Consider the following 23,183-nt stretch of genomic DNA (forward strand, 5'->3'; position numbering starts at 1 on the left):
AGGGATTCTGCAGGGTTTTTTGTTTTGTTTTTAATGGTACAGATATTTTGCATGTATTAAATGCACAAAATATCTATCCCATAAAATTTTTTTTAAATCCCCCACCGCAGCCCTCCCCCAATGACTCCCGACAAACATGCCCCCCCTCCCCGACAAACGCGGTTACCCGCAAATGGCAGGAGGGATTCCCACTCCCTCCTGCCTTGAAGAACCTACCCTTCCCCCCAAAAAAAATGGCAGGAGGGATGCCCACTCCCTCCTGCCACCAGAGGCCCCCCTCCACACCCCACCCCCGTGCCCTGTAACTTCTACCTTAAAGCTGGGAGCAGAAAGTACTCAAAACAACTCTGCTCCTCTTTTTCTCTGACAACACTGGGCCTTAGGCCCCTTCCCAGTGCATCATGTGATGCACGGGAAGGGTTCAGATCCCTCGGGATTGTCCCTGAGGCATCTGAGCCAATCAGGGATTTCCTTAGGAAGGAGCCTAAGGAAGTCCCTGATTGGCCAGGTTTAGTGACAATCGCTGACTGTAGTGAATCGGGGCGTTAGACGTTGGTTTTGATAATGCCCCTCCATGTTTCTAAATTTAAATCAAACCTTAAGACATTTTTTATTTAAAGATGCTTTTGAGGTCTAAGAAGTGATAACTTCTTTTTTTAAAAAAAAATACTTATTAACCCTTTCCCTTCATTGTTCTTTCCTTTTTCCCTTTTTTAAAAAAAAAAAAATAATAAATTGTAACTTTTCAACCTTCTTACCTTTTGTATCTAGTATTGTCTTTCTTTTGTATTAGTGTCTATTTTTATTTCTTTTTATATATATATCTGTTAATTTTTATGTAAACCACTTAGGGCCTCTTCTATTAAACTGTGCTAGCATTTTTCTAGCGCTGGGAGCTGCACTGCACTGCTCCCGACACTCATAGAGTTCCTATGAGCATCGGGAGCAGCGTGGCTCTCTGCGCTAAAAACTGTTAACGCAGTTTAATAGAAGAGGGGGCTAGACTCTATAATAGGTGGTATATCAATCTTAAATAAACTTGAAACTTAAAGCCTGCACATGCATGCACACATGTTTTTACCCATGATAGGGTTACCATATTTCAGACCGCAAAACCCTGGACACGTGGCCCCACCCAGTTCTCCTTCCAGCCCCGCCCCATTGCACCCCAACCCCACCCAGTTCTGCCTCCATCACACACTTACTCCTGCATTCATTCACAAGCAAACCCCCCCCAATACATATATCACAACTAGGTGCCAAATCCACCGATTCATCTACACCCCTGCCTCCATCCCCTTCATTCTCACCAAAACCTTCCTATGCATATACTACTTTTACTAAATTCAATTGAAAAGCTTTCATGATTCCTAGTTTCTGAATACATTCCCTGCTTGTACTTTTAAACCATATCAACACAAGTAAAATCAGATTGAAGTGGGAAACAAGCATTATCGCTAAAGAATAATGTTTGTATATATTTGATCATTTAACTATAAAAATTTATAAATCAAATGTTAAGATACGGTTATATTTTTCTCCTTTGAGCTTAAGAGGTTTTATATTATCATTCAGATAATATCCTGGTTAACATATTAAAGGGAAAAGTTATTAAAGTATGGTAAAAGACTGCACCGTAAATTACAAATTCCATAGGAGTCACCAACTTTCAGTATCTGAAAACCACAAGTTGCTGACTCCTGCAGTAGAAAAATAAGGTTGCTTGTATTATTATTATTAGGTTGCTTGTAAGCCACTTTGCCAGAAATTTTATTATACCACCCAGGATCATCCCAATATGTTTAAGGAACTGTTGTCCTTCCTTATTAGTGGTGGCCAGAGCACCTTCTTCTCAGGATGAAAGCACATCATGGCTCCTCCCAAATCAAGGACTCCCTCTTGTACCACCATAACAGGGATCTCAAAGTCCCTCTTTGAGGGCCGCAATCCAGTTGGGTTTTCAGGATTTCCCCCAATGAATATGCATGAGATCTATGTGCATGCACTGCTTTCAATGCATATTCATTGGGGAAATCCTGAAAACCAGACTGGATTGTGGCCCTCAAGGAGGGACTTTGAGATCCCTGCACCATAACTAGACCCCCAACCTGAACAGTTCTCCCATAGTGGCCACTCCTTCACCTATGTGCCCCTCTACCAACCGAAGCTTCCCAAGTATGTAACTCCTTCTCCAAGTCCCCCATCCCAAAGCCACCCCCCCCCCCAAAGCCTACCATAGTCTACTCTAAGGGCTCCTTTTACGAAGGTGCGCTAGCGTTTTTACCACATGCACATGATTAGCGCGCGCTAGCCAAAAAATTACCACCTGCTTAAAAGTTGGCAGTAGCGGCTAGCGCACGGGGCATTTTAGCGTGCGCTTAGCGTACCTTTGTACAGGATCCCTAAATCTCTGGTGTCTAGTGGTTTAGGCTGGAAAAATCCTTAGTGGCTCCTATCATTTTCCAAAATGGCACCAATGACCCAAGACTACGATAAGGTTTTGCCTGTGCTATTTTGGAGGAAGTCACTGGCAAGGGCAGGAGCAACTGAGGTTTACTCTTGTTGCACCACTAGACCACCAGGAATTTAGACCAAGATAGACCTGGGGGGCATCTGGGAGAGGTGTTACTGCCTTAGACTGGTCTTTGGTTAGGGACTGGGACACTTTCAGGTGAGGAGTTGACTACTAGGAGGGACCCTTCAAGTCAGGGTGGCCAGATTGGGGTGGCACAAGGGAGATCTTTGATTTTTACTAATTCTACTTTATGTTACAATTTAATGCTAAATGTTTTTTTCCATTTACCTGGGTCTTCTATAGTTAAATTCTTCGTTAGCCATTGAACAATATCTGAACCTAGAGAAAAGAAAAGCATATTCTTAGTTCATTATACTTTGTTTCATTTACTATATACACTACCATGATTAACTATAGAATCCATTTTTATACTGTTTGCATGTATTCAAGTTAATTTTCAAGCCAGTAGTGGAATGTGGGTACTTGAAAGCAGGTTTAAAGTACAAATATGAAACTATATTTGGAGATTTCAAACTGAAGTCTCTCAGTGAAATTCTATATATGGCATATAAAATGTTAGGTGCTACTTCTGTGTTCTAATGGCTGCAAAATGCAAAAATGGGGCAGAAATGGCAGATACATGTAAAAACACACTTACCACGTATCCATACAATAGCGAATGTATTTCCATGTGGATCTATAAAGGGCACGTGGCCTTGAATACAGCATGGGCAAGCCAGGGGCATTCCCTTAAGATATGTGCAGTGTTATAGAATTCATGGGATCTGTACCTAACTTTCAGTGAAACATAGAAACATGATGGCAGATAAAAGCCAAATGGCCCATCCAGTCTGCCCATCTGTAGTAACCATTTATCTCTTCCTCTCTCTAAGAGACCTCACGTGCCTATTTCATGTATTTCTTGGTATAACTCTTCATGCTGAGTGTTAATCCTGGCCCTATGCTCTAAGGGACATTGATCCTAGAACACCTGTTATAGAATACCATTCAACGTCAATTTTTTTTTTTCAATACTGAATTTTGAGTACCGTTTATAGAATTTCCCCCTTCCCCCGTTTGTAGTTTCAATCCCACAATCTAACCCTGTCTTCTTTTCCTTGAACTTGAACACATGCATAGTAAACTACTGGCTCTCTGTTCAAAAGCATTTATCTATATAGTGACAGACGCTATAAAGATATGTGCTCTTAGTGGTATAGTAAAGGGAGGGGAACCAATACAGGACCTGTCTTTATGGGGACACTGTCTCCAGTACCTCTGCCTTCCCCTGTACCTCTTGAAATGTATGCCAGTAGAAGCAGTCTCTTCCACCTTCTGCTCGCACTGGCCTCGGCTTCCTTCTGATATCACTTCCTGGTGGAAGAGGCTTCTTGCACTGGCGAACATTTCAAGAGGTATGGGGAGCATATATCATGGCATGGTTAGAGTAGGGTGTGCACAGCGTGTTGATGCCAGGTTCCACCACTGTGGGTGCCAACCTCTTTAGTTATGCCACTGTGTGCTCTATCCATGAATTTTAGACAACATATAGTAACCACTGTATTTTATAAAAGTGAATTTGCAAGCGGCAACTGGACCTTGGTAGCGAGTACCCAACAATCATATCTTATTCCGTGGGGCAAGTTCCAGAACAAGCCCAGTAAGATCTGCTCCTGGATTGAATTGGTCAGAAAGATTTACTAAGGGCTCTTTTTACAACGCGTGCTAGATGCTAACGCCTCCATAGAGCTGGCGTTAGTATTTTCCGTGTAGCACGGGGTTAGTGCATGCGGCATTGTAGTGCGCGCTAAAAACGCTAGCACACCTTCGTAAAAGGAGCCCTAAATGTTTTATTGAAAGAATATTGCAAAGTAGTATAATGGTACAAAGATAAGAACATAAGAATAGTCTTACTGGGTCAGACCAATGGTCCATCAAGCCCAGTAGCCGTTCTCATGGTGACCAATCCAGATCACTAGTATCTGGCCAAAAACCAAGGTGTAGCAATATTCCATGCTACCGATACAGGGCGAGCAGTGGCTTCCCCTGTGTCTTTCTCAATAACAGACTATGGACTTTTCCTCCAGGAACTTGTCCAAACATTTCTTAAAACCAGCTACACTATCCACTCTTACCACACCCTCTGGCAATGTGGTCCACAGCTTAACTATTCTCTGAATGAAAAAAAAAAATATTCCAATTGGTTTTAAAAGTATTTCCGTGTAACTTCATCGAGTGTCCCCCTAGTCTTTGTAATTTTTGACAGAGTGAAAAATCGATTCACTTGTATCCGTTCTACTCCACTCAGGATTTTGTAGACTTCAATCATATCTCAGCTGATAAAGAGCCAAACATGTTGAAAAGGTGACGGTGAAAGCTAGAAGGATGCTAGGTTGCATATGGAGAGGTATGGCTAGTAGGAAAAAGGAGGTATTGATGCCTCTGTATCACACTCTGGTGAGACCTCATTTAGAATATTGTGTACAATTTTGGAGGCCGCACCTTCAAAAAGACATAAAAAGGATGGAGTCGGTCCACTGGAAGGCTACTAAAATGATGTGTGGTCTTAAGAACATAAGAACATAAGCAGTGCCTCCGCCGGGTCAGACCATAGGTCCATCCTGCCCAGCAGTCCACTCCCGCGGTGGCCCAAACAGGTCACGACCTGTCTTAATCACCAGAAGGGGCCCCTTGCCACTTTGGTTTCCCATTAAAGTCCTATCTTCCCATCGAAGTCCTAACCCTCCGGTCTTGCATATGCAAGACCTGGTTGGGTTTCTATACTATTTTTTATTACCTGGTTAGCTTTCTATACCTGTGTTACATCCCAGCACCTCTCTCAGTATCCCACGATCCCTTTATCCCTCAGGAATCCGTCCAATCCCTGTTTGAATCCTTGTACCGTACTCTGCCTGATCACTTCCTCCGGTAGCACATTCCAAGTGTCCACGACCCTTTGGGTGAAAAAAAACTTCCTTGCATTTGTTTTGAACCTATCTCCCTTCAGTTTCTCCGAATGCCCCCTCGTACCTGTTGTCCCCTTCAGTCTGAAGAATCTGTCCCTATCCACCCTCTCTATGCCCCTCATGATCTTGAAGGTCTCTATCATATCTCCCCTGAGCCTCCTTTTTTCCAGAGAGAAGATCCCCAGCCTATCCAACCTCTCGGTGTATGGGCAGTGTTCCAGCCCTCTTACCAGTTTCGTTGCTCTCCTTTGGACTCTCTCAAGTACTGCCATGTCCTTCTTGAGGTACGGCGACCAATATTGAACGCAGTATTCCAGATGTGGACGCACCATCGCTCGATACAATGGCATGATGACTTCCCGCATCCTGGTCGTTATGCCCCTCTTTATGATGCCCAGCATCCTGTTGGCTTTTTTCGAGGCTGCTGCGCACTGTGCAGATGGCTTCAATGATGCATCCACCAGCACACCCAAGTCTCTCTCAAGACTGCTGTCTCCCAACAATGCCCCCCCCCCCAATTTGTAGTTGAACAACGGGTTCTTTTCCCCTATATGCATGACCTTGCATTTTTCCACGTTAAAGCGCATTTGCCATTTGTTTGCCCAGTCTTCCAGCTTGTCCAGGTCCCTTTGCAGGTCCTCACACTCCTCCCTGGACCTAACTCTGCCGCACAGTTTGGTATCGTCTGCAAATTTTATAACCTCGCACTTTGCCTCCTTTTCCAGGTCATTGATGAATATGTTGAAGAGTAACGGCCCCAGCACCGATCCCTGTGGCACACCGCTCGTGACTCCCCGCCAGTCAGAATATTGGCCCTTTACTCCGACCCTCTGCAGTCTACCCGACAACCAGTGCTTGATCCATCTGTGCACATCCCCTCCCACCCCGTGGTTCCACAGCTTCCTAAGCAACCTTTCATGTGGCACCTTGTCGAAAGCCTTTTGAAAATCGAGGTAAATGATGTCTATGGGTTCCCCATTGTCCACCCGACTGCTTATTCCCTCAAAGAAGTACAGAAGGTTCGTTAAGCATGACCTTCCCTTACAGAATCCGTGCTGGCTTGTTCTCAGTAGGCCATTTCTCTCGATGTGCTCGCAAATGCCATCCTTGATCATAGCTTCCACCATCTTCCCTATAATTGAAGTCAGGCTCACCGGCCTATAGTTCCCGGGGTCACCCCTCGATCACTTCTTGAAGATAGGTGTGACATTCGCCAATTTCCAGTCCTCTGGTACCTCTCCAGTTTTCAAGGATAGGTTGCAAACATGCTGGATTGTGCCCGCTATTTCTTGTCTTAGTTCCTTCAGAACCCTTGGATGGATCCCGTCCGGGCCCGGTGATTTGCCGCATTTTAACCTGTCTATCTGTTTGAGGACATCCTCCTTACTTACCTCTATGTGCTCCAATTTTTCAGCCTGTTCCCCACTCATGAGCTCCTCTGAGTCCGGTATATTAGATGTGTCTTCTCTCGTGAAAACCGACGAGAAGAACGTGTTCAACCTCTCAGCTACCTCTTTATCCTCCTTAATCACTCCCTTCCTATCCCCATCGTCCAACGGCCCCACCTCCTCTCTCGCTGGTCGCTTCCCCTTTACGTAACTGAAGAATGCCTTGAAGTTTTTCGCCTCCCTGGCCAGCCCCTCTTCGTATTTCCCTTTTGCTTTTCTAACCTCTCGGTGGCATTTCTTTTGGCATTTCCTGTGCGCCTGGTGATTTTCCTCCGTTGGGTCCTTTTTCCATCTCCGGAAGAATACTTTTTTGTTATTTATTGCCCTCTTAAATTCTGTTGACATCCAAACCGGGTCCTTTGACCGCTTGTTCTTGCAGCCTTTCCTGAAACTGGGGACGTACAATCTTTGTGCTTCCTGCAGTGTGTCCCTGAATAGGGTCCAGGCGCTTCCTGCAGTCTCCATCCTAAAGATGTTTCTGAGCTTCCTCCCCACCATTTCCCTCATAGCAACATAGTTCCCTTTCCTGAAGTTGAGCACAGTTGTTGCGGTCCTCCTTACTAATGTGAATCTGATCGCGTTGTGGTCACTGTTGGCTAGTGGTTCTCCCACTTCTACCCCTCTTGCAGGCCCCCCTAATCCATTTAGGATGAGATCAAGAGTAGCGCCCCCTCATGTCGGTTCCCTGACTAGTTGCTCCATGAAGCAGTCCCTCACAGCTTCTACAAATCCTGTTTCCCTAGTGCAGTTGGAGTGACCCGTACTCCAGTCTATCCCCGGGTAGTTGAAGTCCCCCATCACTGTTACACTTCCAGTCCCGCATTCCTGTCTCAGTTCAGCTTCCAAGTCATGTCCGACTCCTTCTGGCATACCAGGTGGGCGATAGAACAGCCCCAGTTTTATGCCTGCACCCTTGTTTCCCGGCAATTTGACCCATAGCGATTCCAGCCCCTCTGCCCTCATTGCCATATCCATCCCGACCGAGTAGATAGAGTCCTTTATATATATTGCTATGCCTCCCCCCTTCTTGTGGGTCCTGTCCCTCCTGTAGAGCTTGTACCCCGGCAGCGCCACATCCCATTGATTCTCCTCTGTCCACCATGTTTCTGTAATTCCAATTATATCCAGGTCCTCCCCCTTGGCCACGACCTCTAGTTCACCCATCTTTGCCATGAGGCTTCTTGCATTTGCGTATAAGCACCGCAGGTCCCGTTGTTTTTCCTCCATCTCTGCATTTACCTGGGCCGCCTCCCCTTGAATTTCGGGCAGTTCTCCTGTTCCCTGTGCTTCTGCCTTGCCATCAGCCTTAACCCTCGTAGCTTTCGGCTTCCCCACATTCCCGCCACCCCACTTCCCCGCTTTTCCTCTGGGTTTTCTAGCCCTACCGGCCCCCTCCTGGGCTATCATCCCTTGAGCCTCTGTTGGATCCCCCTCGCCTTGTGGCATCCCTATATTGCCCTCAGCTTTCGCCCTTGTGCCACCCAGTCCCCCTGCGTCTCCATGCCCCTTAATCTCCTCCCAGCAAGCTCCCTTTACCTGATGTTTCCCTCGCTGTCTGATCATAAGATCCACCAGTCTCTCTACTTCCTCATTGCAGTCAGCCCGTTCAGCATCTGTTCTGGATACTGTTGTCCGAAGCGTCAACATCAGGTCAGCTGTCGGCTTTCCCCCTCTCCTCAGTTTAAAGCCCTCTCGATCTCATTCCTCACATTGGCTGCCAGTAGTCTAGTTCCCGCTGTGCTCAGGTGCAGGCAGTCCCGCCGGTAGAGTTTACTCTTTCCCCAGAAGGACGCCCAGTTCCTCACAAAGTGGAAGCCCTCCTCCTGGCACCATCTCCTCAACCATGTATTCACAGCCTGGAGGTCTGCCTGCCTCTTTGCATCTGCTCTTGGTACAGGCAGGATCTCTGAGAATGCTACCCTCCGGGTACTCCGCTTCAGCTTTCATCCCAGGACCCTGAACTGGTCAGTCAGTGTGGGCATGCTGAAGTTCCTCCGGCTCACATCATTCGTTCCGACGTGGATTATCACCGCAGTCTCCTCTGTCTCTGCTCCGTCCAGGATCCTCTCGATCCTATCAGTGACGTCTCGTGTCTTGGCCCCTGGGAGACAAGTCACTAGCCGGTCCTCCCTTCCTCCAGCTACATGACTATCTACCTCTCTCAAGATCGAGTCTCCCACCACTATAGCAGACTTCCCTTTCCTCAGCAACCTCCTCTGTCTCAGATCCGTGTCCTTGGTGTAGTGCGGTTCTCTCCCTCGGGGTCCCGGTGAGTCGCGGTCTCCTCCTCTTGCGTGGTCCCTCCGCTAGGTCCTTCCCCGGTTTCACCTTGTGGATCCTGGGTCTCGTCTGCCGACATCCGTCTGTGCCGCTGCTGGTCCCATTCCTCCACCTTCCTATAGGCCTCCTCGATAAATCTCTCGAGGTCCCTCACCTGGTCCACAATGGGGCCTGCTCCGTCTGTGTCCTTGGTTGACCAGCTCGTCTCCTCTGTGGTGCGCAGTCCCTCCAGTCCCTCCAGTTCCTGGACCCTGACCCTCAATCTGCCGACCTCCATCCTCAGGCTTTCCAGTTCCTGACACCAACTGCATATGTACTCCCGCCTTCCCAAGGGGAGATAGTCGTACATATTGCACTCTGTGCAGTATACCGGAAAGTACCTCTGGGATCCTGGGTCCTCCATTGCTCTCGTGAAGTGCTGGTGTGCTCCTGCTGTGGGTAAGAGAGAGAGAAAAAGAGAAATGAGAAAAGAGAAAAGTGAATTACTTGGCGTTTCTGGCTCCCTCGCAAGGCTCCTTCGCAAAGGCGGTCTCGCTAAGGCAAGCGCCTTTGCCGCTCGCCTTCGCCGCGTGCCGAACGGCTGCGCGCCGTTGGCTCCTCCCCTTTTATGGGGGGAGTTAGTTTGGTGACGTCGGGGGGTAGGCAGAGCTAACTCTCGCCTCTTCCCCCTTCCGTGTACCGTCTGCCTCTCTCCCGGTCTGCTCTGTTACTCCGTTCCTCTTTCCGCTCCACTCGCTGCCTTCTCCGCCCTCTCTCCGCTTTAACTGCCTCCTCCGCTCTGCTTCCACTCTCTCCTCCGCTGCCTGCTCTTTCCTCTCTCTCCCTGCTAGCTCTCTCTCCGGTTCTCCTCACTGCACCGGCTTTGCTGTCTCCTCCGCTCTGCCCTCTGCTAGCCCTCTCTGTTAGCTGCACTTAGCCACGTGCTCACAAGGCTCAGCTCGCCCCGCAACTCCTTAGCTGGCCCAGCGCTGTGGATTCCGCCGTTGGTTCCTCCCCTTTTATGGGGGGAGTTAGTTTGGTGACGTCGGGGGGTAGGCGGAGCTAACTCTCGCCTCTTCACCCTTCCGTGTACCGTCTGCCTCTCTCCCGGTCTGCTCTGTTACTCCGTTCCTCTTTCCGCTCCACTCGCTGCCTTCTCCGCCCTCTCTCTTCATGATAAGGCGTATGGGGACAGACTTCAAGACCTCAATGTTTATACTTTGGAAGAAAGGCAGAAGAGGGGAGATATGATAGAGTCATTTAAATACCTACATAATATAAATGTGCATGAGCTGATTCTCTTTCATTTGAAAGGAAACTCTGCAATGAGAGGGCATAGGATGAAGTTAAGAGGTGATAGGCTCCGGAGTAATCTGAGGAAATACTTTTATATGGAAAAGGTGGTAGATATGTGGAATAGTCTCCCAAAGAGGTGGTGGAAACAGAGACTGTTTCTGAATTCAAGAGGGCCTGGAATAGGCACGTGGGATCTCTCAGAGAGAGAAAGAGAGAATGATTACTGTGGATAGGCAGACTAGATGGGCCATTTGGCCTTTATCTGCTGTCATGTTTCAATGTTTCTATATGAAATCAAGAAGCTGCAGTGAGAACTGAATATGGCAACACTAATTTATTTTCAATAAAACATGGCATCAGGCAAGGATGCATCTTGTCACCTGTACGGTGAAATCATCTTCAGAAAAGCAAATTTGGAAGAAGAGAATGTCAGTTTCAAAGTTAGTGGCCGAAATATAAACACCCTGTGCTAAGGAGATGAAACAATGCTCATCACTAGCAGCAAAGAAGACATACTGTATCTACTGAGAAAAGTCAAAGCCGAAAGTCATAACGTTGGATTAGAGCTGAACATAAACAAGATGAAGATCATGAACATGGAAAATGATGAAGATTTTGAGCTTGAAGGTGACTGAAATCCTGTACAATTTCTGTTCTATCTCCTGGGTTCTTTATAACCAAAGAAGCAACTAGCAGAGAGGAAATACTCTGCTGAATAGAACTTAGTTGCCCTTCAATGAAGACTCTCTCAACAAAGTATTCAAAGGCAAGAAGGTAACACTCCAATAGAAGATCAGACTTCTCCACAGGAGATTTGGGAGCCATTAACAAAATATTATAACGTTTAAATAGTATTTTCCCCTTTAAATATGCACATCTGGGAGGGGGGAGGTGGGGGGTTGATAGGTTAATGAATTTTGAATAATTGATATGGATTATTATAGATATTTTATGTATGGGCATTGTGATTGTTTAGGGGGAGGGGGGATTGATTCTGTAATGGATATTATAAGAATATTAAGTGTGATATTCGAGTATAAAATGTTGTATTTACTGTTACACTTATTGTAAGTATTGAAAATAATAAAGAAATGGAAAAAAAAAAAGACTTCTCCACACACTCATTTTCTCAGTGGTCAGTTATGGATGCGAAAGCTGAACACTATGGGGCTCATAATAATTTTTTTAAAAAAGTCTAACAAGTGGCCTAAATAGGTACTTGGACGATCAAAAAGCCTGCTCATCTAAGTACCCATAACCAAAGCTGGTTTTAGATGTATTTAAAACCAGCTTAGGCCTTTCTCCTGCCTGTAAATGTATAGAGCAAAAAGAGGCATTTTTAGAAGAGATGAAAGGGCGGGAGGTGGGCCGATCTACACTTAGTCGTACAACAGGTATAACCAAACGTTTTGACAGGTTGCTTAGTCAGCACTTATACGTTTTGACTTAGACCAAGTCAAAACAGGTATACGTGCCGAAAAGGGCCCGCTGAGCTGATGGCAGCTGGCGCGATCAGTTCAGCAGCCCGGCAACCTACCCACCCCCCACCGCAACAATTGCGGCAGGAGAGATGCCTCATCTCTCCTGCCACAATAGCGATACCACCAAGTGCCGCCAAACGCAGCACTTGGGATCGCTAAAGTGGCAGGAGAGATGAGACATCTCTCCTGCAGCGATCCACCACATCCCCCCGATAATGATCCGGGCAGAAGGGAGCCCAAGCGCTCCTGGCCCGGCGACTGCCCATCCTGCCTAAATGATCTGGGCAGGAGGGAACCCAGGCCATCCTGCCCTCAATGCACCCCCCTCCCACGATCGCCCCCGAACCCCCGATTATCCCCCCCCACCCACCGACCCATGAGAACCCTGCCCCGCCGACTCCTCGACCTCTCCTCCTCCTCCACTCCCAATCCCCCTCCCCATACCTGTAAAATTCGTTGGACTCGTCCGTCCGGCAAGCCCACCATCCCTTGAATGGCGGAGGAAGCTCAAACCCTGCCCACAGGCCAAGGAATTTTACAGGTACGGGGAAGGGTTTGGGAGGGGTCGTCAGAGGGAGTCTCGTGGGTCGGCGGGTAGGGGGCTGATCAGGGGTTCGGGGGAGGGCAATCGTGGGAGGGGGGTGCATTGAGGGTAGGAGGGCCTGGGATCTTTCCTACCCGTATCTTAGTGGGGGTGGGGGGTATGGGGTCACCTGGGCAGGAGGGGTTGGGCTCCCTCCTGCCGGGATCAAGTGTGGGGGAGGGTCGCCTGGGCAGAAGGAGTTGGGCTCCCTCCTGCCCAGATCATTTCTGCGGGGTGGGCAGTCACCGGAACAGGAGGGCTTGGGCTCCCTCCTGGCCCGATCGGATAGGCCGGGGGGGTCATCGGGCCAGGAGGGCTTGGGCTCCCTCCTGGCCCGATTGTTGCTGGGGTGGGTGGGATTCTGTAACCGGTGTTCTTTTTGACAGACACCGGTTACAGAATCCAGCTTTTAGGTGAAGTACTGGCCCCTCCTTCGCCTAAAAGCCCTTGTTTTGGACGTTTGGGACTTAGGCTTTTTTTAGGTTGATTATATGGTGTAAGTTTAGATGTAGTGGTGTTCTGGGCGTTTAAACAGCTGAACATAGATGCAGGCCATTATTTTTTTTAAAAAACCCTCCTTTTGGACTTTTTTTTGATAATGGACATTTTCCCTGCTTCTACTTTCAACGTTTATGGCCTTAGGCCAAAAGGGGACTTAGATGTTTTTTTTGTATTATGCCCCTCCACGGAAACAAGACAGAAAGAAAATTGATTCATTTGAACTATGGTGCTGGAGAAGGATTTTAGGCATGCTGTGGACTGCCAGAAGAACTAACAAATCGATTCTGAAAGAGATCAAACTGGCTATGTCACTCGAAGCCCAAATGATGAAGTTACCATTGTCTTATTTTGATCACACCATCAGAAGAGAGAAATCACTGGAGAAGAACATTATGTTTGGGAAGATCGAAGGAACCAGGCGAAAAAGGTGACCTGCAATCATGAAAACAATCATAGTGATGACACTAGAGGACCTTTCTGGATTAGCACAAAACCAATATCTTTTTAGATACGCAATTCATCAAGTCGCTAGGACTCGAGCATGAGTTGATGGCACCTAACAAACAAGTCTGAAAACCTATTTTATAATAATTACTGAATTCTATATAGGTCACCCAAAGTTAGACAATGGGATCATCCACACTTAGCATGAATTCAATGAAGGCAATTCCACGCAGACTGGCTTAGCAAATATGTTTCCCAACAGTGCCTAAGGTTGAGCACACACATCGGAGCATGAAGCCAATGTGCACACCCACCTTAATTCATTAATTGGCCTAATCAGTGCTAATTGGCAATTAACACCTCATTATTGCTAATTGACACTAATTAAAAGTGTAATTCTAAAAACAAGTATGCAACAGTTGCAGTGCACAAATTTGAAAAAGGGGTGTGGCCAGGGGAATGGATCATGGTCATTTCTAAAAGTTATGTGCATTGTTATAGAATATGCCTGATCTGTGCACAATGTAGGCACAGGCATTTAGACTTGGTTTTAGCTGGCCTAAATGAGTGTGTCTAAGTTATATAATGCACACAGACACTAAGCAAGATTCTATAAAAGGTACATACATCTTGTAGAATTACACTATGTGCCATTCTAGTTGGTGCAATATACAGTATAGAATTAAGCCCTCTGGCCCTGATTCTGTATAGGACGCCCAGGAGAGTATCCTATACAGAATCAGTCCTACACTAAACCCCGATTCTGTAACCGGCGTCCATGGTACAGACGCCGGTTAGAGAATCGGGTTAAATTAGACACAGTCGCTACACTTATCGCTGCAAGGGATCTCTCTACTGCAATAAGTATAGCGGCCGTGGCCGTCTGTCCTATCACCGGCAGGAGGATGCCCAACTCCTCCTGTCGGAACCCCGAACCCCGGACCCCCCTCCCCCATAAACTCGTAATCGCCGACAGGAGGATGCCCAACTCCTCCTGCCGGAAAGCCCGACGACTCCCCGCCCCAACTAACCTTTCAATGTTGGTCGGCTGGACGGGTCTTGCTGCCGTCCAGCCGACAGGCCCGCCTCGTGGAAATGAGACGGGCCCGCCCCTTCCCGGCCCATCCCCGCTAAATCTAAGGCCTGATTGGCCCAGGCTCTAGAAGCCTGGACCAATCAGGCCTTAGGCATAGCGGGTCCGCCCATCCCCACTAATCCTAAGGCCTGATTGGCCCAGGCTAGGCACCTGGAAGTGGTGTAGGGGGAGGGAAATGCTGTTGCTGCTGCACAGGGAAGTGGGGTGGGGGGAGTGAAATGCTGCTGCTGCTGCACAGAAAAATGGAGGGGGAGGGATAGAAGGAAAGACAGACAGTGGGAGGGAGGGAGACAGAAAGAAAAGAAGAAAGATACAGGGGCAGGGAGAGACACAGGCAGAAAGAAAGACAGTGGGAGGGAGAGTGACAGAAATAAAGAAAGACAGACAGACATATATTCTAGCATCCGTTAATGTAACGGGCTTAAATACTAGTACTGTATATAAAATGAATCTAAAGACCTTTCTGTTTAAGGATGCCTATACTATCTAAGAAATTCCTGTCCTTTAGTACAGATCATTAGCTTTACCCCCTCCTAATTGTGTGACCTTTTTATTTTTCCTTTTTTTATTTTGTTTGAATATTGTATTGTTTTCCTCTCCCCCCTTTTGTCTCCGGTCACTGTGTCTCTTTGACTGTGTATTTCAGTCTGATGTTTTTATTTTTTAATCCCCTGCTTTTTTTTTAGATATGATTTTTTAAAATATATTGTAAACCGCCTAGATGTAATGCTAGGCGGTATATCAAATAAATAATAAACTTGAAACTATTCCATTTGATTTGGGGGGAGGGGAGGGGAGCAAATCTGTTCTCTTTCTGAAACTACTATAAAGCTTGCTTGTTTGCCCACATCTTCTGAAACAAGTTTGTTGCATGATGTTTTGAGTCCGTGTTATGATTTTAGCCTATATTATTTTTTCAGATGTACATTTTTGTAAACCAGTGTCTTGCAAATTTTTCCAAGCTGTGGCACACTTAAAACTCAGGGCCACGGCTGGAGGGTCTCTACACATGTGCAGATGTCGACGTGATGACATCATGTGCATGTTTGATGTCATCATGTTGACATTCGCGCATGTGCAGAGGCCCTCCAGACGGGGTCCTGAGTTTGTTAACACTGAAATGATTACACCGGTGAGGAGGTGCAGAGAGCAGGAGAGGCACCTGTGAGGAAGAGACACTAGTGCTAGCCGACTCGCCTACTCAACATCTTTCTCACAAACACAATCCTCTGAAAATTGATCAGGGTCTACCACACCTCCATCCCTATTTGTGTTTGCCGTCTGCGGTCCCACTCCTGGTGCTTCAGCTGTGAACACAGACCAGAAATATATGTTAAGCAATTCGGCCTTATCTTTACTAGCTTCTATATATTTCTCCCCTTCACCTTTGAGTCTCACAATGCCACTTTTGCACTTCTTCCTCTCACTAATATATCTATATACAAAAAGTCTTGTCCCCGTTTTATCTAGTCAGCCATTTTTTTCTTCCATTTGCATCTTTGCTTTCTTGACTACTCAAGCAGCCTCTCTTAACTTTCCAGAGATTTTCTGTTTGTCTTCCTCTTTCTACAGTCTTGACTTTACTCTTCACTCTAATGCATGAGCCAATGCAGCTGTTACATGAGCCTGCTCCATTTCCAAGTCCACTTCAGCCCTTGTGGTGGCTGAAATCTCACATCAGGTTGTACATGTGAACTGGTACTCACATAAACATCCTGCCAATCTCCCACACACTCACATAAACATCCTGCCAATCTCCCACACACTCTTCATTTTTATGTTAGATAGATAGATAGAGTCATGCTTGAGGTGCATTGAAATCAGCCAAGACTCTTGCCTAGCTCCAGGCCAAGTGGTTCCCTGGAGTGGCCTTAAAGTGTGGACCTGGAAATAAACAACTGATGAGATTTCTTCTTTACAACTCGGTCTAATTTCCTCCTGTCCCTTACCTGAGGGTAGCCAATACAAAAGGATATATACCAAGGCTATTGCACATGTCTATATTGCATACCCGGTTCATATTAGCCCTTACCTTGGGCTCCAAACACTTTCTGGTGCTCTAACCACAAAAAAAAGCAAACACTTAAACTAGTGCTTCAACACAGTCTGTGTTGTTAACATACATATAAAATGTCCAGCTTTCAAGCAGCTTCTACAATTGAAATTTTTCAGCAAAATGCTCTATATCATTTCTTCCTGGGTCTATGGCTCCCAGGCATTTTGTAACAATGCCTAAATTTATGGGCTTGAAATTCTCCTCCCACAAGAGGTAAGAGCAGGGCTTTGAGGCTTTCCCTACATTGGGCCTAATTCACCTCTGCCTGTTCTCATCTGGAACTCCATTCACACTTTTACATACTGGAATTCTTTTAAGTCACTCTTCCATACAATTCTATTTCCTCAAATTCAGTGCACATACCCCAACTGCCACAATGAACTCCCCTTACTGCACTAAGGAGTTCAGTAAGAAGGGACCTCTAACCATCCTTATAGATGTAACAGTCCCTCCCAAATGAATCCCTTGAATGAGGGTTTAAACCTTCTTAAGCATTGCCCTGCTTTACCACACAAACATTCATTCCTTTGCCTTTCACACTCACTGGGGAATATCTTTATAATCATTACTTGCTTTTGGTTATAATGGCTCCTATGAGCCCTGCTCTGATTCCCACAGCATATCAGCTTCAGAGCTAAAACCCTCAGAGACATTATCATATATTGTATTTCCATAGACAGCTCCTAGAGACTCCATTTCCTCATACTCAGAATAATCAGATAACATTTCCTGATCTACATAGTTCTGGATAGAGTCTCTGAATTCTTTCCCTTTCAATGTGGTGTCAGCAATTCTTTTGGCTTCAGGCTTCCTTTGCAGATCAGCCCTGTCAGTGAACTGCTGCACTTTCTCCTCTGCTCTAGGTTTCCGGTGAGTGAGGCACATCCCTCCTGCTCTCAGCTTTCCTGCCTGTTTAAACAGAAGCTCAGGTGTGCCTGGGGTTGTAATAGGCTGAGCTGTACTAGCTCTGCTTGCCTGTTTCTCAGCCTTTGGTTGTAGTTTAGTTTTCACTCTCCCCCCCTTCCTTTGAACTAGAAATGTTCCTATTTCCCAGGGCCTTTTCCTAACCTGAATAGCTGCTGCTCTTGGGTTCCCTCTTAGTGACAGGACAGGTTTCATGGTTTAAAGCAGTGTATCACAAACTGTGCCGTAGCAGATTCCAGGTGTTCCGCAGGACGCTGAGGAGGAGGAGGAGAGGCGTCGGCACCAGCCAATTGTTTACAGGACACGAGAGGCATGTCCTGTAGGCTGTCAGCTGGTGCTAGCACCTCTCCTCCTCGCTAGCGTCTCTCCTCCTCTCCCCACACCTTTCCTCCATCAGTAATTCCTACCAGTGTAGAAAAAGGCTCAGGGCCTCCGTGCATGCGCAGATGTCAATGTGATGACATCATGCATAAAAGCATAAGAACATAAGAAGCGCCATCTCCAGATCAGACCTTCGGTCCATCAAGTCCGGAGATCCGCACATGCGGAGGCCCAGCCAGGTGTATACCTGGCGTATTTTTAGTCACCCATATCCCTCTATGCCTCTTGTAAGGAGTTTGCTTTTAAATCCTAGAACGGTGGATTCCGCAATAACCTCCACTGGGAGAACATTCCAGGTGTCCACCACTCATTGCGTGAAGCAGAATTTCCTGATATTTGTCCTAGACTTGTCCCCCCTTAGCTTCAGTCCATGTCCTCTTGTCCATGTCACATTGGACATTGTAAACAATTTTTTTTCCTGCTCTATTTTGTCGATTCCTTTCAGTATTTTGAAAGTCTCGATCATATCCCCTCGCAGTCTCCTTTACTCAAGGGAGAACAATCCCAGTCTCTTAAGTCGTTCCTCGTATTCCAGTTTCTCCATTACCTTTTACTAGCTTTGTTGCTCATTTCTGTACCCTCTCCAGCAGTTTTATATCCTTCTTTAGGTTGGGAGACCAATGTTGGACACAGTATTCCAAGTGTGGTCTGACCATTGCCCTATAAAGCGGCATTATAACTTTCTCCGATCTACTCGTGATTCCTTTCTTTATCACGCCTAACATTCTATTTGCTTTCTTTGCGCTGCCACACATTGTGCCGACGGTTTCTGGGTCCTATCTATCAGTACGCCCAGGTCCTTTTCTTGTTCGCTCTTACCCAGAGTTGCACCTGACATTCTATACTCGTGTTCCTTGTTCTTTCTGCCTAAATGCGTTACTTTGCACTTTTCCACATTAAACTTCATCTGCCATTTCTCTGCCCATTTCTCTAACTGTCCATTTACTCCTACAAGTCCATTTACTCCTACATACTGTAAAAAGCAGTATTTTCACTTATTTTCTAAAGGGACCCTGGAACGTTTCTTCATAATGCTCTTTTTTATGCATGTGCATGACATCATCATGTCAATGTCCGCACACTTCCAGTTGCCCTCCAGCTGCAGCACCAAGTTTAATGGGCCGCGGTGTCAAAAGGTTTATGGGACACTGGTTTAAAGCTTGAAACCTTGGTGTATTAGGGACTTTTGCCTTTTCCCTGTCACAACATATATACAGTATCATATATATGTGTGTGTGTGTATTCTACAGTGTATAGCCAATATAGGGAGTTTAAACCATCAATCCCCTGTGTGCATCTAAACCACCAAAAATTATACACAGGACTAAATTAAATAGAAAATGATATTATTATTTTTATGTACATGATATGCTCAGAACACATTCAACACCTGCATAATGAACTGCAGTACACATGGGACCCATCTCTTTCTACCACTAATCATTTCTATAGCACTGCTAGACGTATGCAGCACTACATTAAAATATTCAAGAGATAGTTTCTGCTCAGTACAGCTTAGCCGACAAACAGTAGGGGAGTTAGGGAGTTTCTCAGGCATGGGTAATATACAAGTGAGTGGGGATTAGGAGTTAAAAGCAGCCTCGAAAAGATGGGCTTTTAGTCTGGATTTGAATACTGCCATGGATGGAGCTTGACAGGGCAGCAGCATTAACCCTTATAACCACTACATTTAATAATGGAATTTTACCCATAAAAATTAAAAGAAACTTATCTTTCAGTTTGTGGGTGGTGTTCTAACATCAATGGACCCAGTGTTCCATGTAATTCAAGTGTGCTCTCCAGTGAAAATAAAAATACAACAATAACTCTTATTAACAGCTTCTCTCCTCTCATCTGGGGTTAATTATCCAGGTGTTGAATGGGTTCTGAGCTCATCACATTATATTTATATAAACAGTAATATCATTTTCTATTTTAATTTAGTCCAGTGTATAATTTTTGGTGGTGTATATGGATTCTTTAATATAAATCTACCGGATATAACCTGTACTCAGACTTGCAATTACCTAGAACACCAGAAAGTTGTTAATCTATTTTATTTTTAATTTAGATATCTATTCCATTTTCTTTGGGGATTTCAAAAATTCCCTTATAAGGAAATCTGATAACATAATAATAATAACTTTATTTTTGTATACCGCAATACCACAAAACAGTTCAGAGCGGTTTACAGGAGAAGAGACTTTACATTTACAGCGAAGATGCAGAGTCAGATTAACCAGGGTAAAGTAACCAGTAACAATAACAATTAAAATTAAAAAGTAAGATAGGTACTTAGAAATTCCCTTACTGTCCCGAAGGCTCACAATCTAACTAAAGTACCTGGAGAATAACAAAGAAGTGAAAAATAGAGATAGAGGAAAAATAAGAAATAAACATTCTAACAAGACTACATTGATCTAAAATACTTTGGAAGGATGAAGAGAGGAGAGAAAGGAATATATACAGTTACAAGGGAGTGCAGAATGAGGATAGTAAGATCCGGGGAAGAAGAGGTATATAGGTGAGGAAGGAGAGGAAAGGAAGGAAGGATGGAGTTAGAGAAATTTATCAAAGAGGTAAGCTTTGAGAGATTTTCTGAAGGATAGGTAGGATGGGGCAAGAGAGATGAGGGTGGTAAGGCAATCATTCCATTTGCCAGCTTGAAAAGAGAGGGTTTTGTCCCTCTCACTTATACCAAGAGAGTGTAATGCTAAACACCTTATCACTATTCAATTTCCATTTACTCCTACATACTATAAAAAGCAGTATTTTCACTTATTTTCTAAAGGGACCCTGGAACATTTCTTCATAATGCTATTTTTTATGCTTTTGCTGAAATAAAATTGATTCAAGCTATACAATTTTCTGTTTCCTACAGTATTTGGTTGGCTATATCTAGATGTTTCCAATGCAGGCCTAAGATTGTCCAGCTAACTGTAACAACTCGCCAGATGCAGACAGGAATTAATCTGCTTTTAGCTGGTGTAGGACAGGTAAAAATGAGTTGATATTTCACACTTTCAAAAATTACAAAGACTTAGGGGATGCTCAAAGTTACATGGATAGTCACTCACTTATTGGTAAATACTCTTTGGGCTCCTTTTACTAAGGTGTGCTAGCGTTTTTAGCGCACACACAAAATTACCACGCACTAAACCGCACGGTACGCTTCTAGAATAATGCCAGCTCAATGCTGGCGTTAAGGTCTAGCATGTGCGGCAATTTAGCGTGCACTATTCCGCACGTTAAGGCCCTAACGCACCTTAGTAAAAGGAGTCCCTTGTCTATTCTAAGGAAAGCTATTCTATGTAATACTCATTCGATTAAGCAGAACTTCTGCTTAATGGAATGAGAATTGCAAAGTTACATGGAAACACTTAAAAAAAAATAATACTTATTTCTTTACTGAACAAATAATTAAGCTCTAGAACTCATTGCCAGAGGATGTGGTAACATTAGTTAGCACAGCTGGGTTTAAAAAAGATTTGGACAAGTTCCTGGAAAAAACTCCATAGTCTGCTATTGAGACAGACATGGGGGAAGCCATTGCTTGCCCTGGGATAAGTAGCATGGAATGTTGCTACTATTTGGGTTTCTGCCAGGTTCCTGTGAGCTGGATTGGCCACTGTTGGAAAGAGGATACTGAGATAGATGGGCCATTGGTCTGACTCATTATGGCTATTCTTGTGTTCGTATAGATATAGGAGAGAAAGTAGTTGTTGAAAAATTGAGAAAGAAGAGATAGATGGGGAATGGTGGAGGAAAAAAGATGAAAAGCTATAGGAAGCTGTAGTAAAAGGAGGGAGAAGAGGAGAGAATGGTGAGGAGGAATGAAGTCTTAATGAATACATATATAGAAAGATAATTAAATGGAATTAAGCTGAGAAATGTTTAAGATGGATGTAGGAAAGAAAGTGAGGAACACACAAGGGAAATGTCAGATGGGTTGGAGTCTCTGGAAGGAGAAACCAGAAATAACCAGAAATAAAAGTTTCAGACAACAAAATTTAAAAATATATTATTTTCAGTTTAGTGATTTGAATATGTCGTTTTTGGAATTTACATCTACTGCACAGTATAGAGGGAGTTGCATCTCATATTTCTCTGGTGTTATTCTGCATGCAAAGTGTGGCTTCATGGGAGTTCATTTTCATTTTTATGTATATTTGTATTTCTATTTTTAATCTATGGTCACTTATTTTGTATTCTGAGGATCTATCTATATTCCCAGTGTGTGTGACTGAGCTCAGGTATTCTGTTAGCATGGAGATTCTATGTAGGGATGTTTAGTAATCTGACTTTTTAAATTTTCCTTGTAAATGCACTGGTGTTCTACAGCAGTGCTTCTCAATCCAGTCCTTGGGGCAAACCCAACTGTTCAGATATTCAGGATATCCAAAATGACTATGTATGAGATTAATTTACATGTGCTGCCTTCTTGGCATGCAAAACTATCCCATGTGCAGTCATGACACACAGACCTTCCAATAAAAATAAATGAAAGGCACCAGATGGTCGAAAGTTAAAAATATAAAAATTTTGTTAGAAAAACAATAGTAGAAGGACACTCTAAAAACTTGTATGATCATCAGGACTATAATAGAGCACTATTACAGAACAGCAGATATGATATAGAACTGTGTTTCGCAAACATTGTCTGCTTCAGGAGTCACAAACTGGAAAACGCTGTAATTCCCAGCTTGTACAAGTAAAATAGCCTCCAGAGAGAACATATAAACACAAAGTACAAAAATGCAGGAACCACAAAAACTGTTGCATAGTATACATTTGGGTATATGCTCAAAAATGCCATTATTCGAATCATTTATGCACATAATGGGTACATAGATGTTATAATATTCTGCAAACTACATGTGTAATTGAGAGCTATACCTGTGTCTTGCACATGCTCTTCCCCTGGGTATGCCCCACTTGTGAAGATGCACTATGTAAATTGAACAGGTATTTACAAAATAATAATAATAACTTTTATTATTATATACCACCAAAGCCATATAGGTTCGAGGCGGTTTACAGCAAGAGGCGCTGAACAATCAGCGAAGGGGTTACAATCAAAGTCAGCAATACAATCTTACATAATAAAGAAGGTGAAAGCTATAGAGTTCTTAGGGTTACTGGATTGAATAAGCAGTGCTGAGTAGATTCTTAGTTAACAAATCGATTGAACAGACTCGTTTTTAATAGTTTTCTAAAACTGAAGTAGGATGAA

At 44.8% G+C, this 23,183-nt stretch overlaps 1 protein-coding gene across 2 annotated transcripts in view; it reads right to left on the reverse strand.

Annotated features, from left to right (window-relative positions):
- Positions 1–23,183, reverse strand: part of RGS7 (regulator of G protein signaling 7) — a 495,704-nt gene that overhangs the window by 304,839 nt on the left and 167,682 nt on the right. For both annotated transcript variants that reach the window (XM_033939445.1, XM_033939446.1), the window contains exon 3: positions 2,804–2,854. In XM_033939445.1, the coding sequence (XP_033795336.1) occupies positions 2,804–2,854 (51 nt within the window). The remainder of the gene's footprint in view (positions 1–2,803; positions 2,855–23,183) is intronic.

This window comes from Geotrypetes seraphini, chromosome 3 (assembly GCF_902459505.1).
Source record: "Geotrypetes seraphini chromosome 3, aGeoSer1.1, whole genome shotgun sequence".
In the NCBI taxonomy this organism is placed as follows: domain Eukaryota; kingdom Metazoa; phylum Chordata; class Amphibia; order Gymnophiona; family Dermophiidae; genus Geotrypetes; species Geotrypetes seraphini.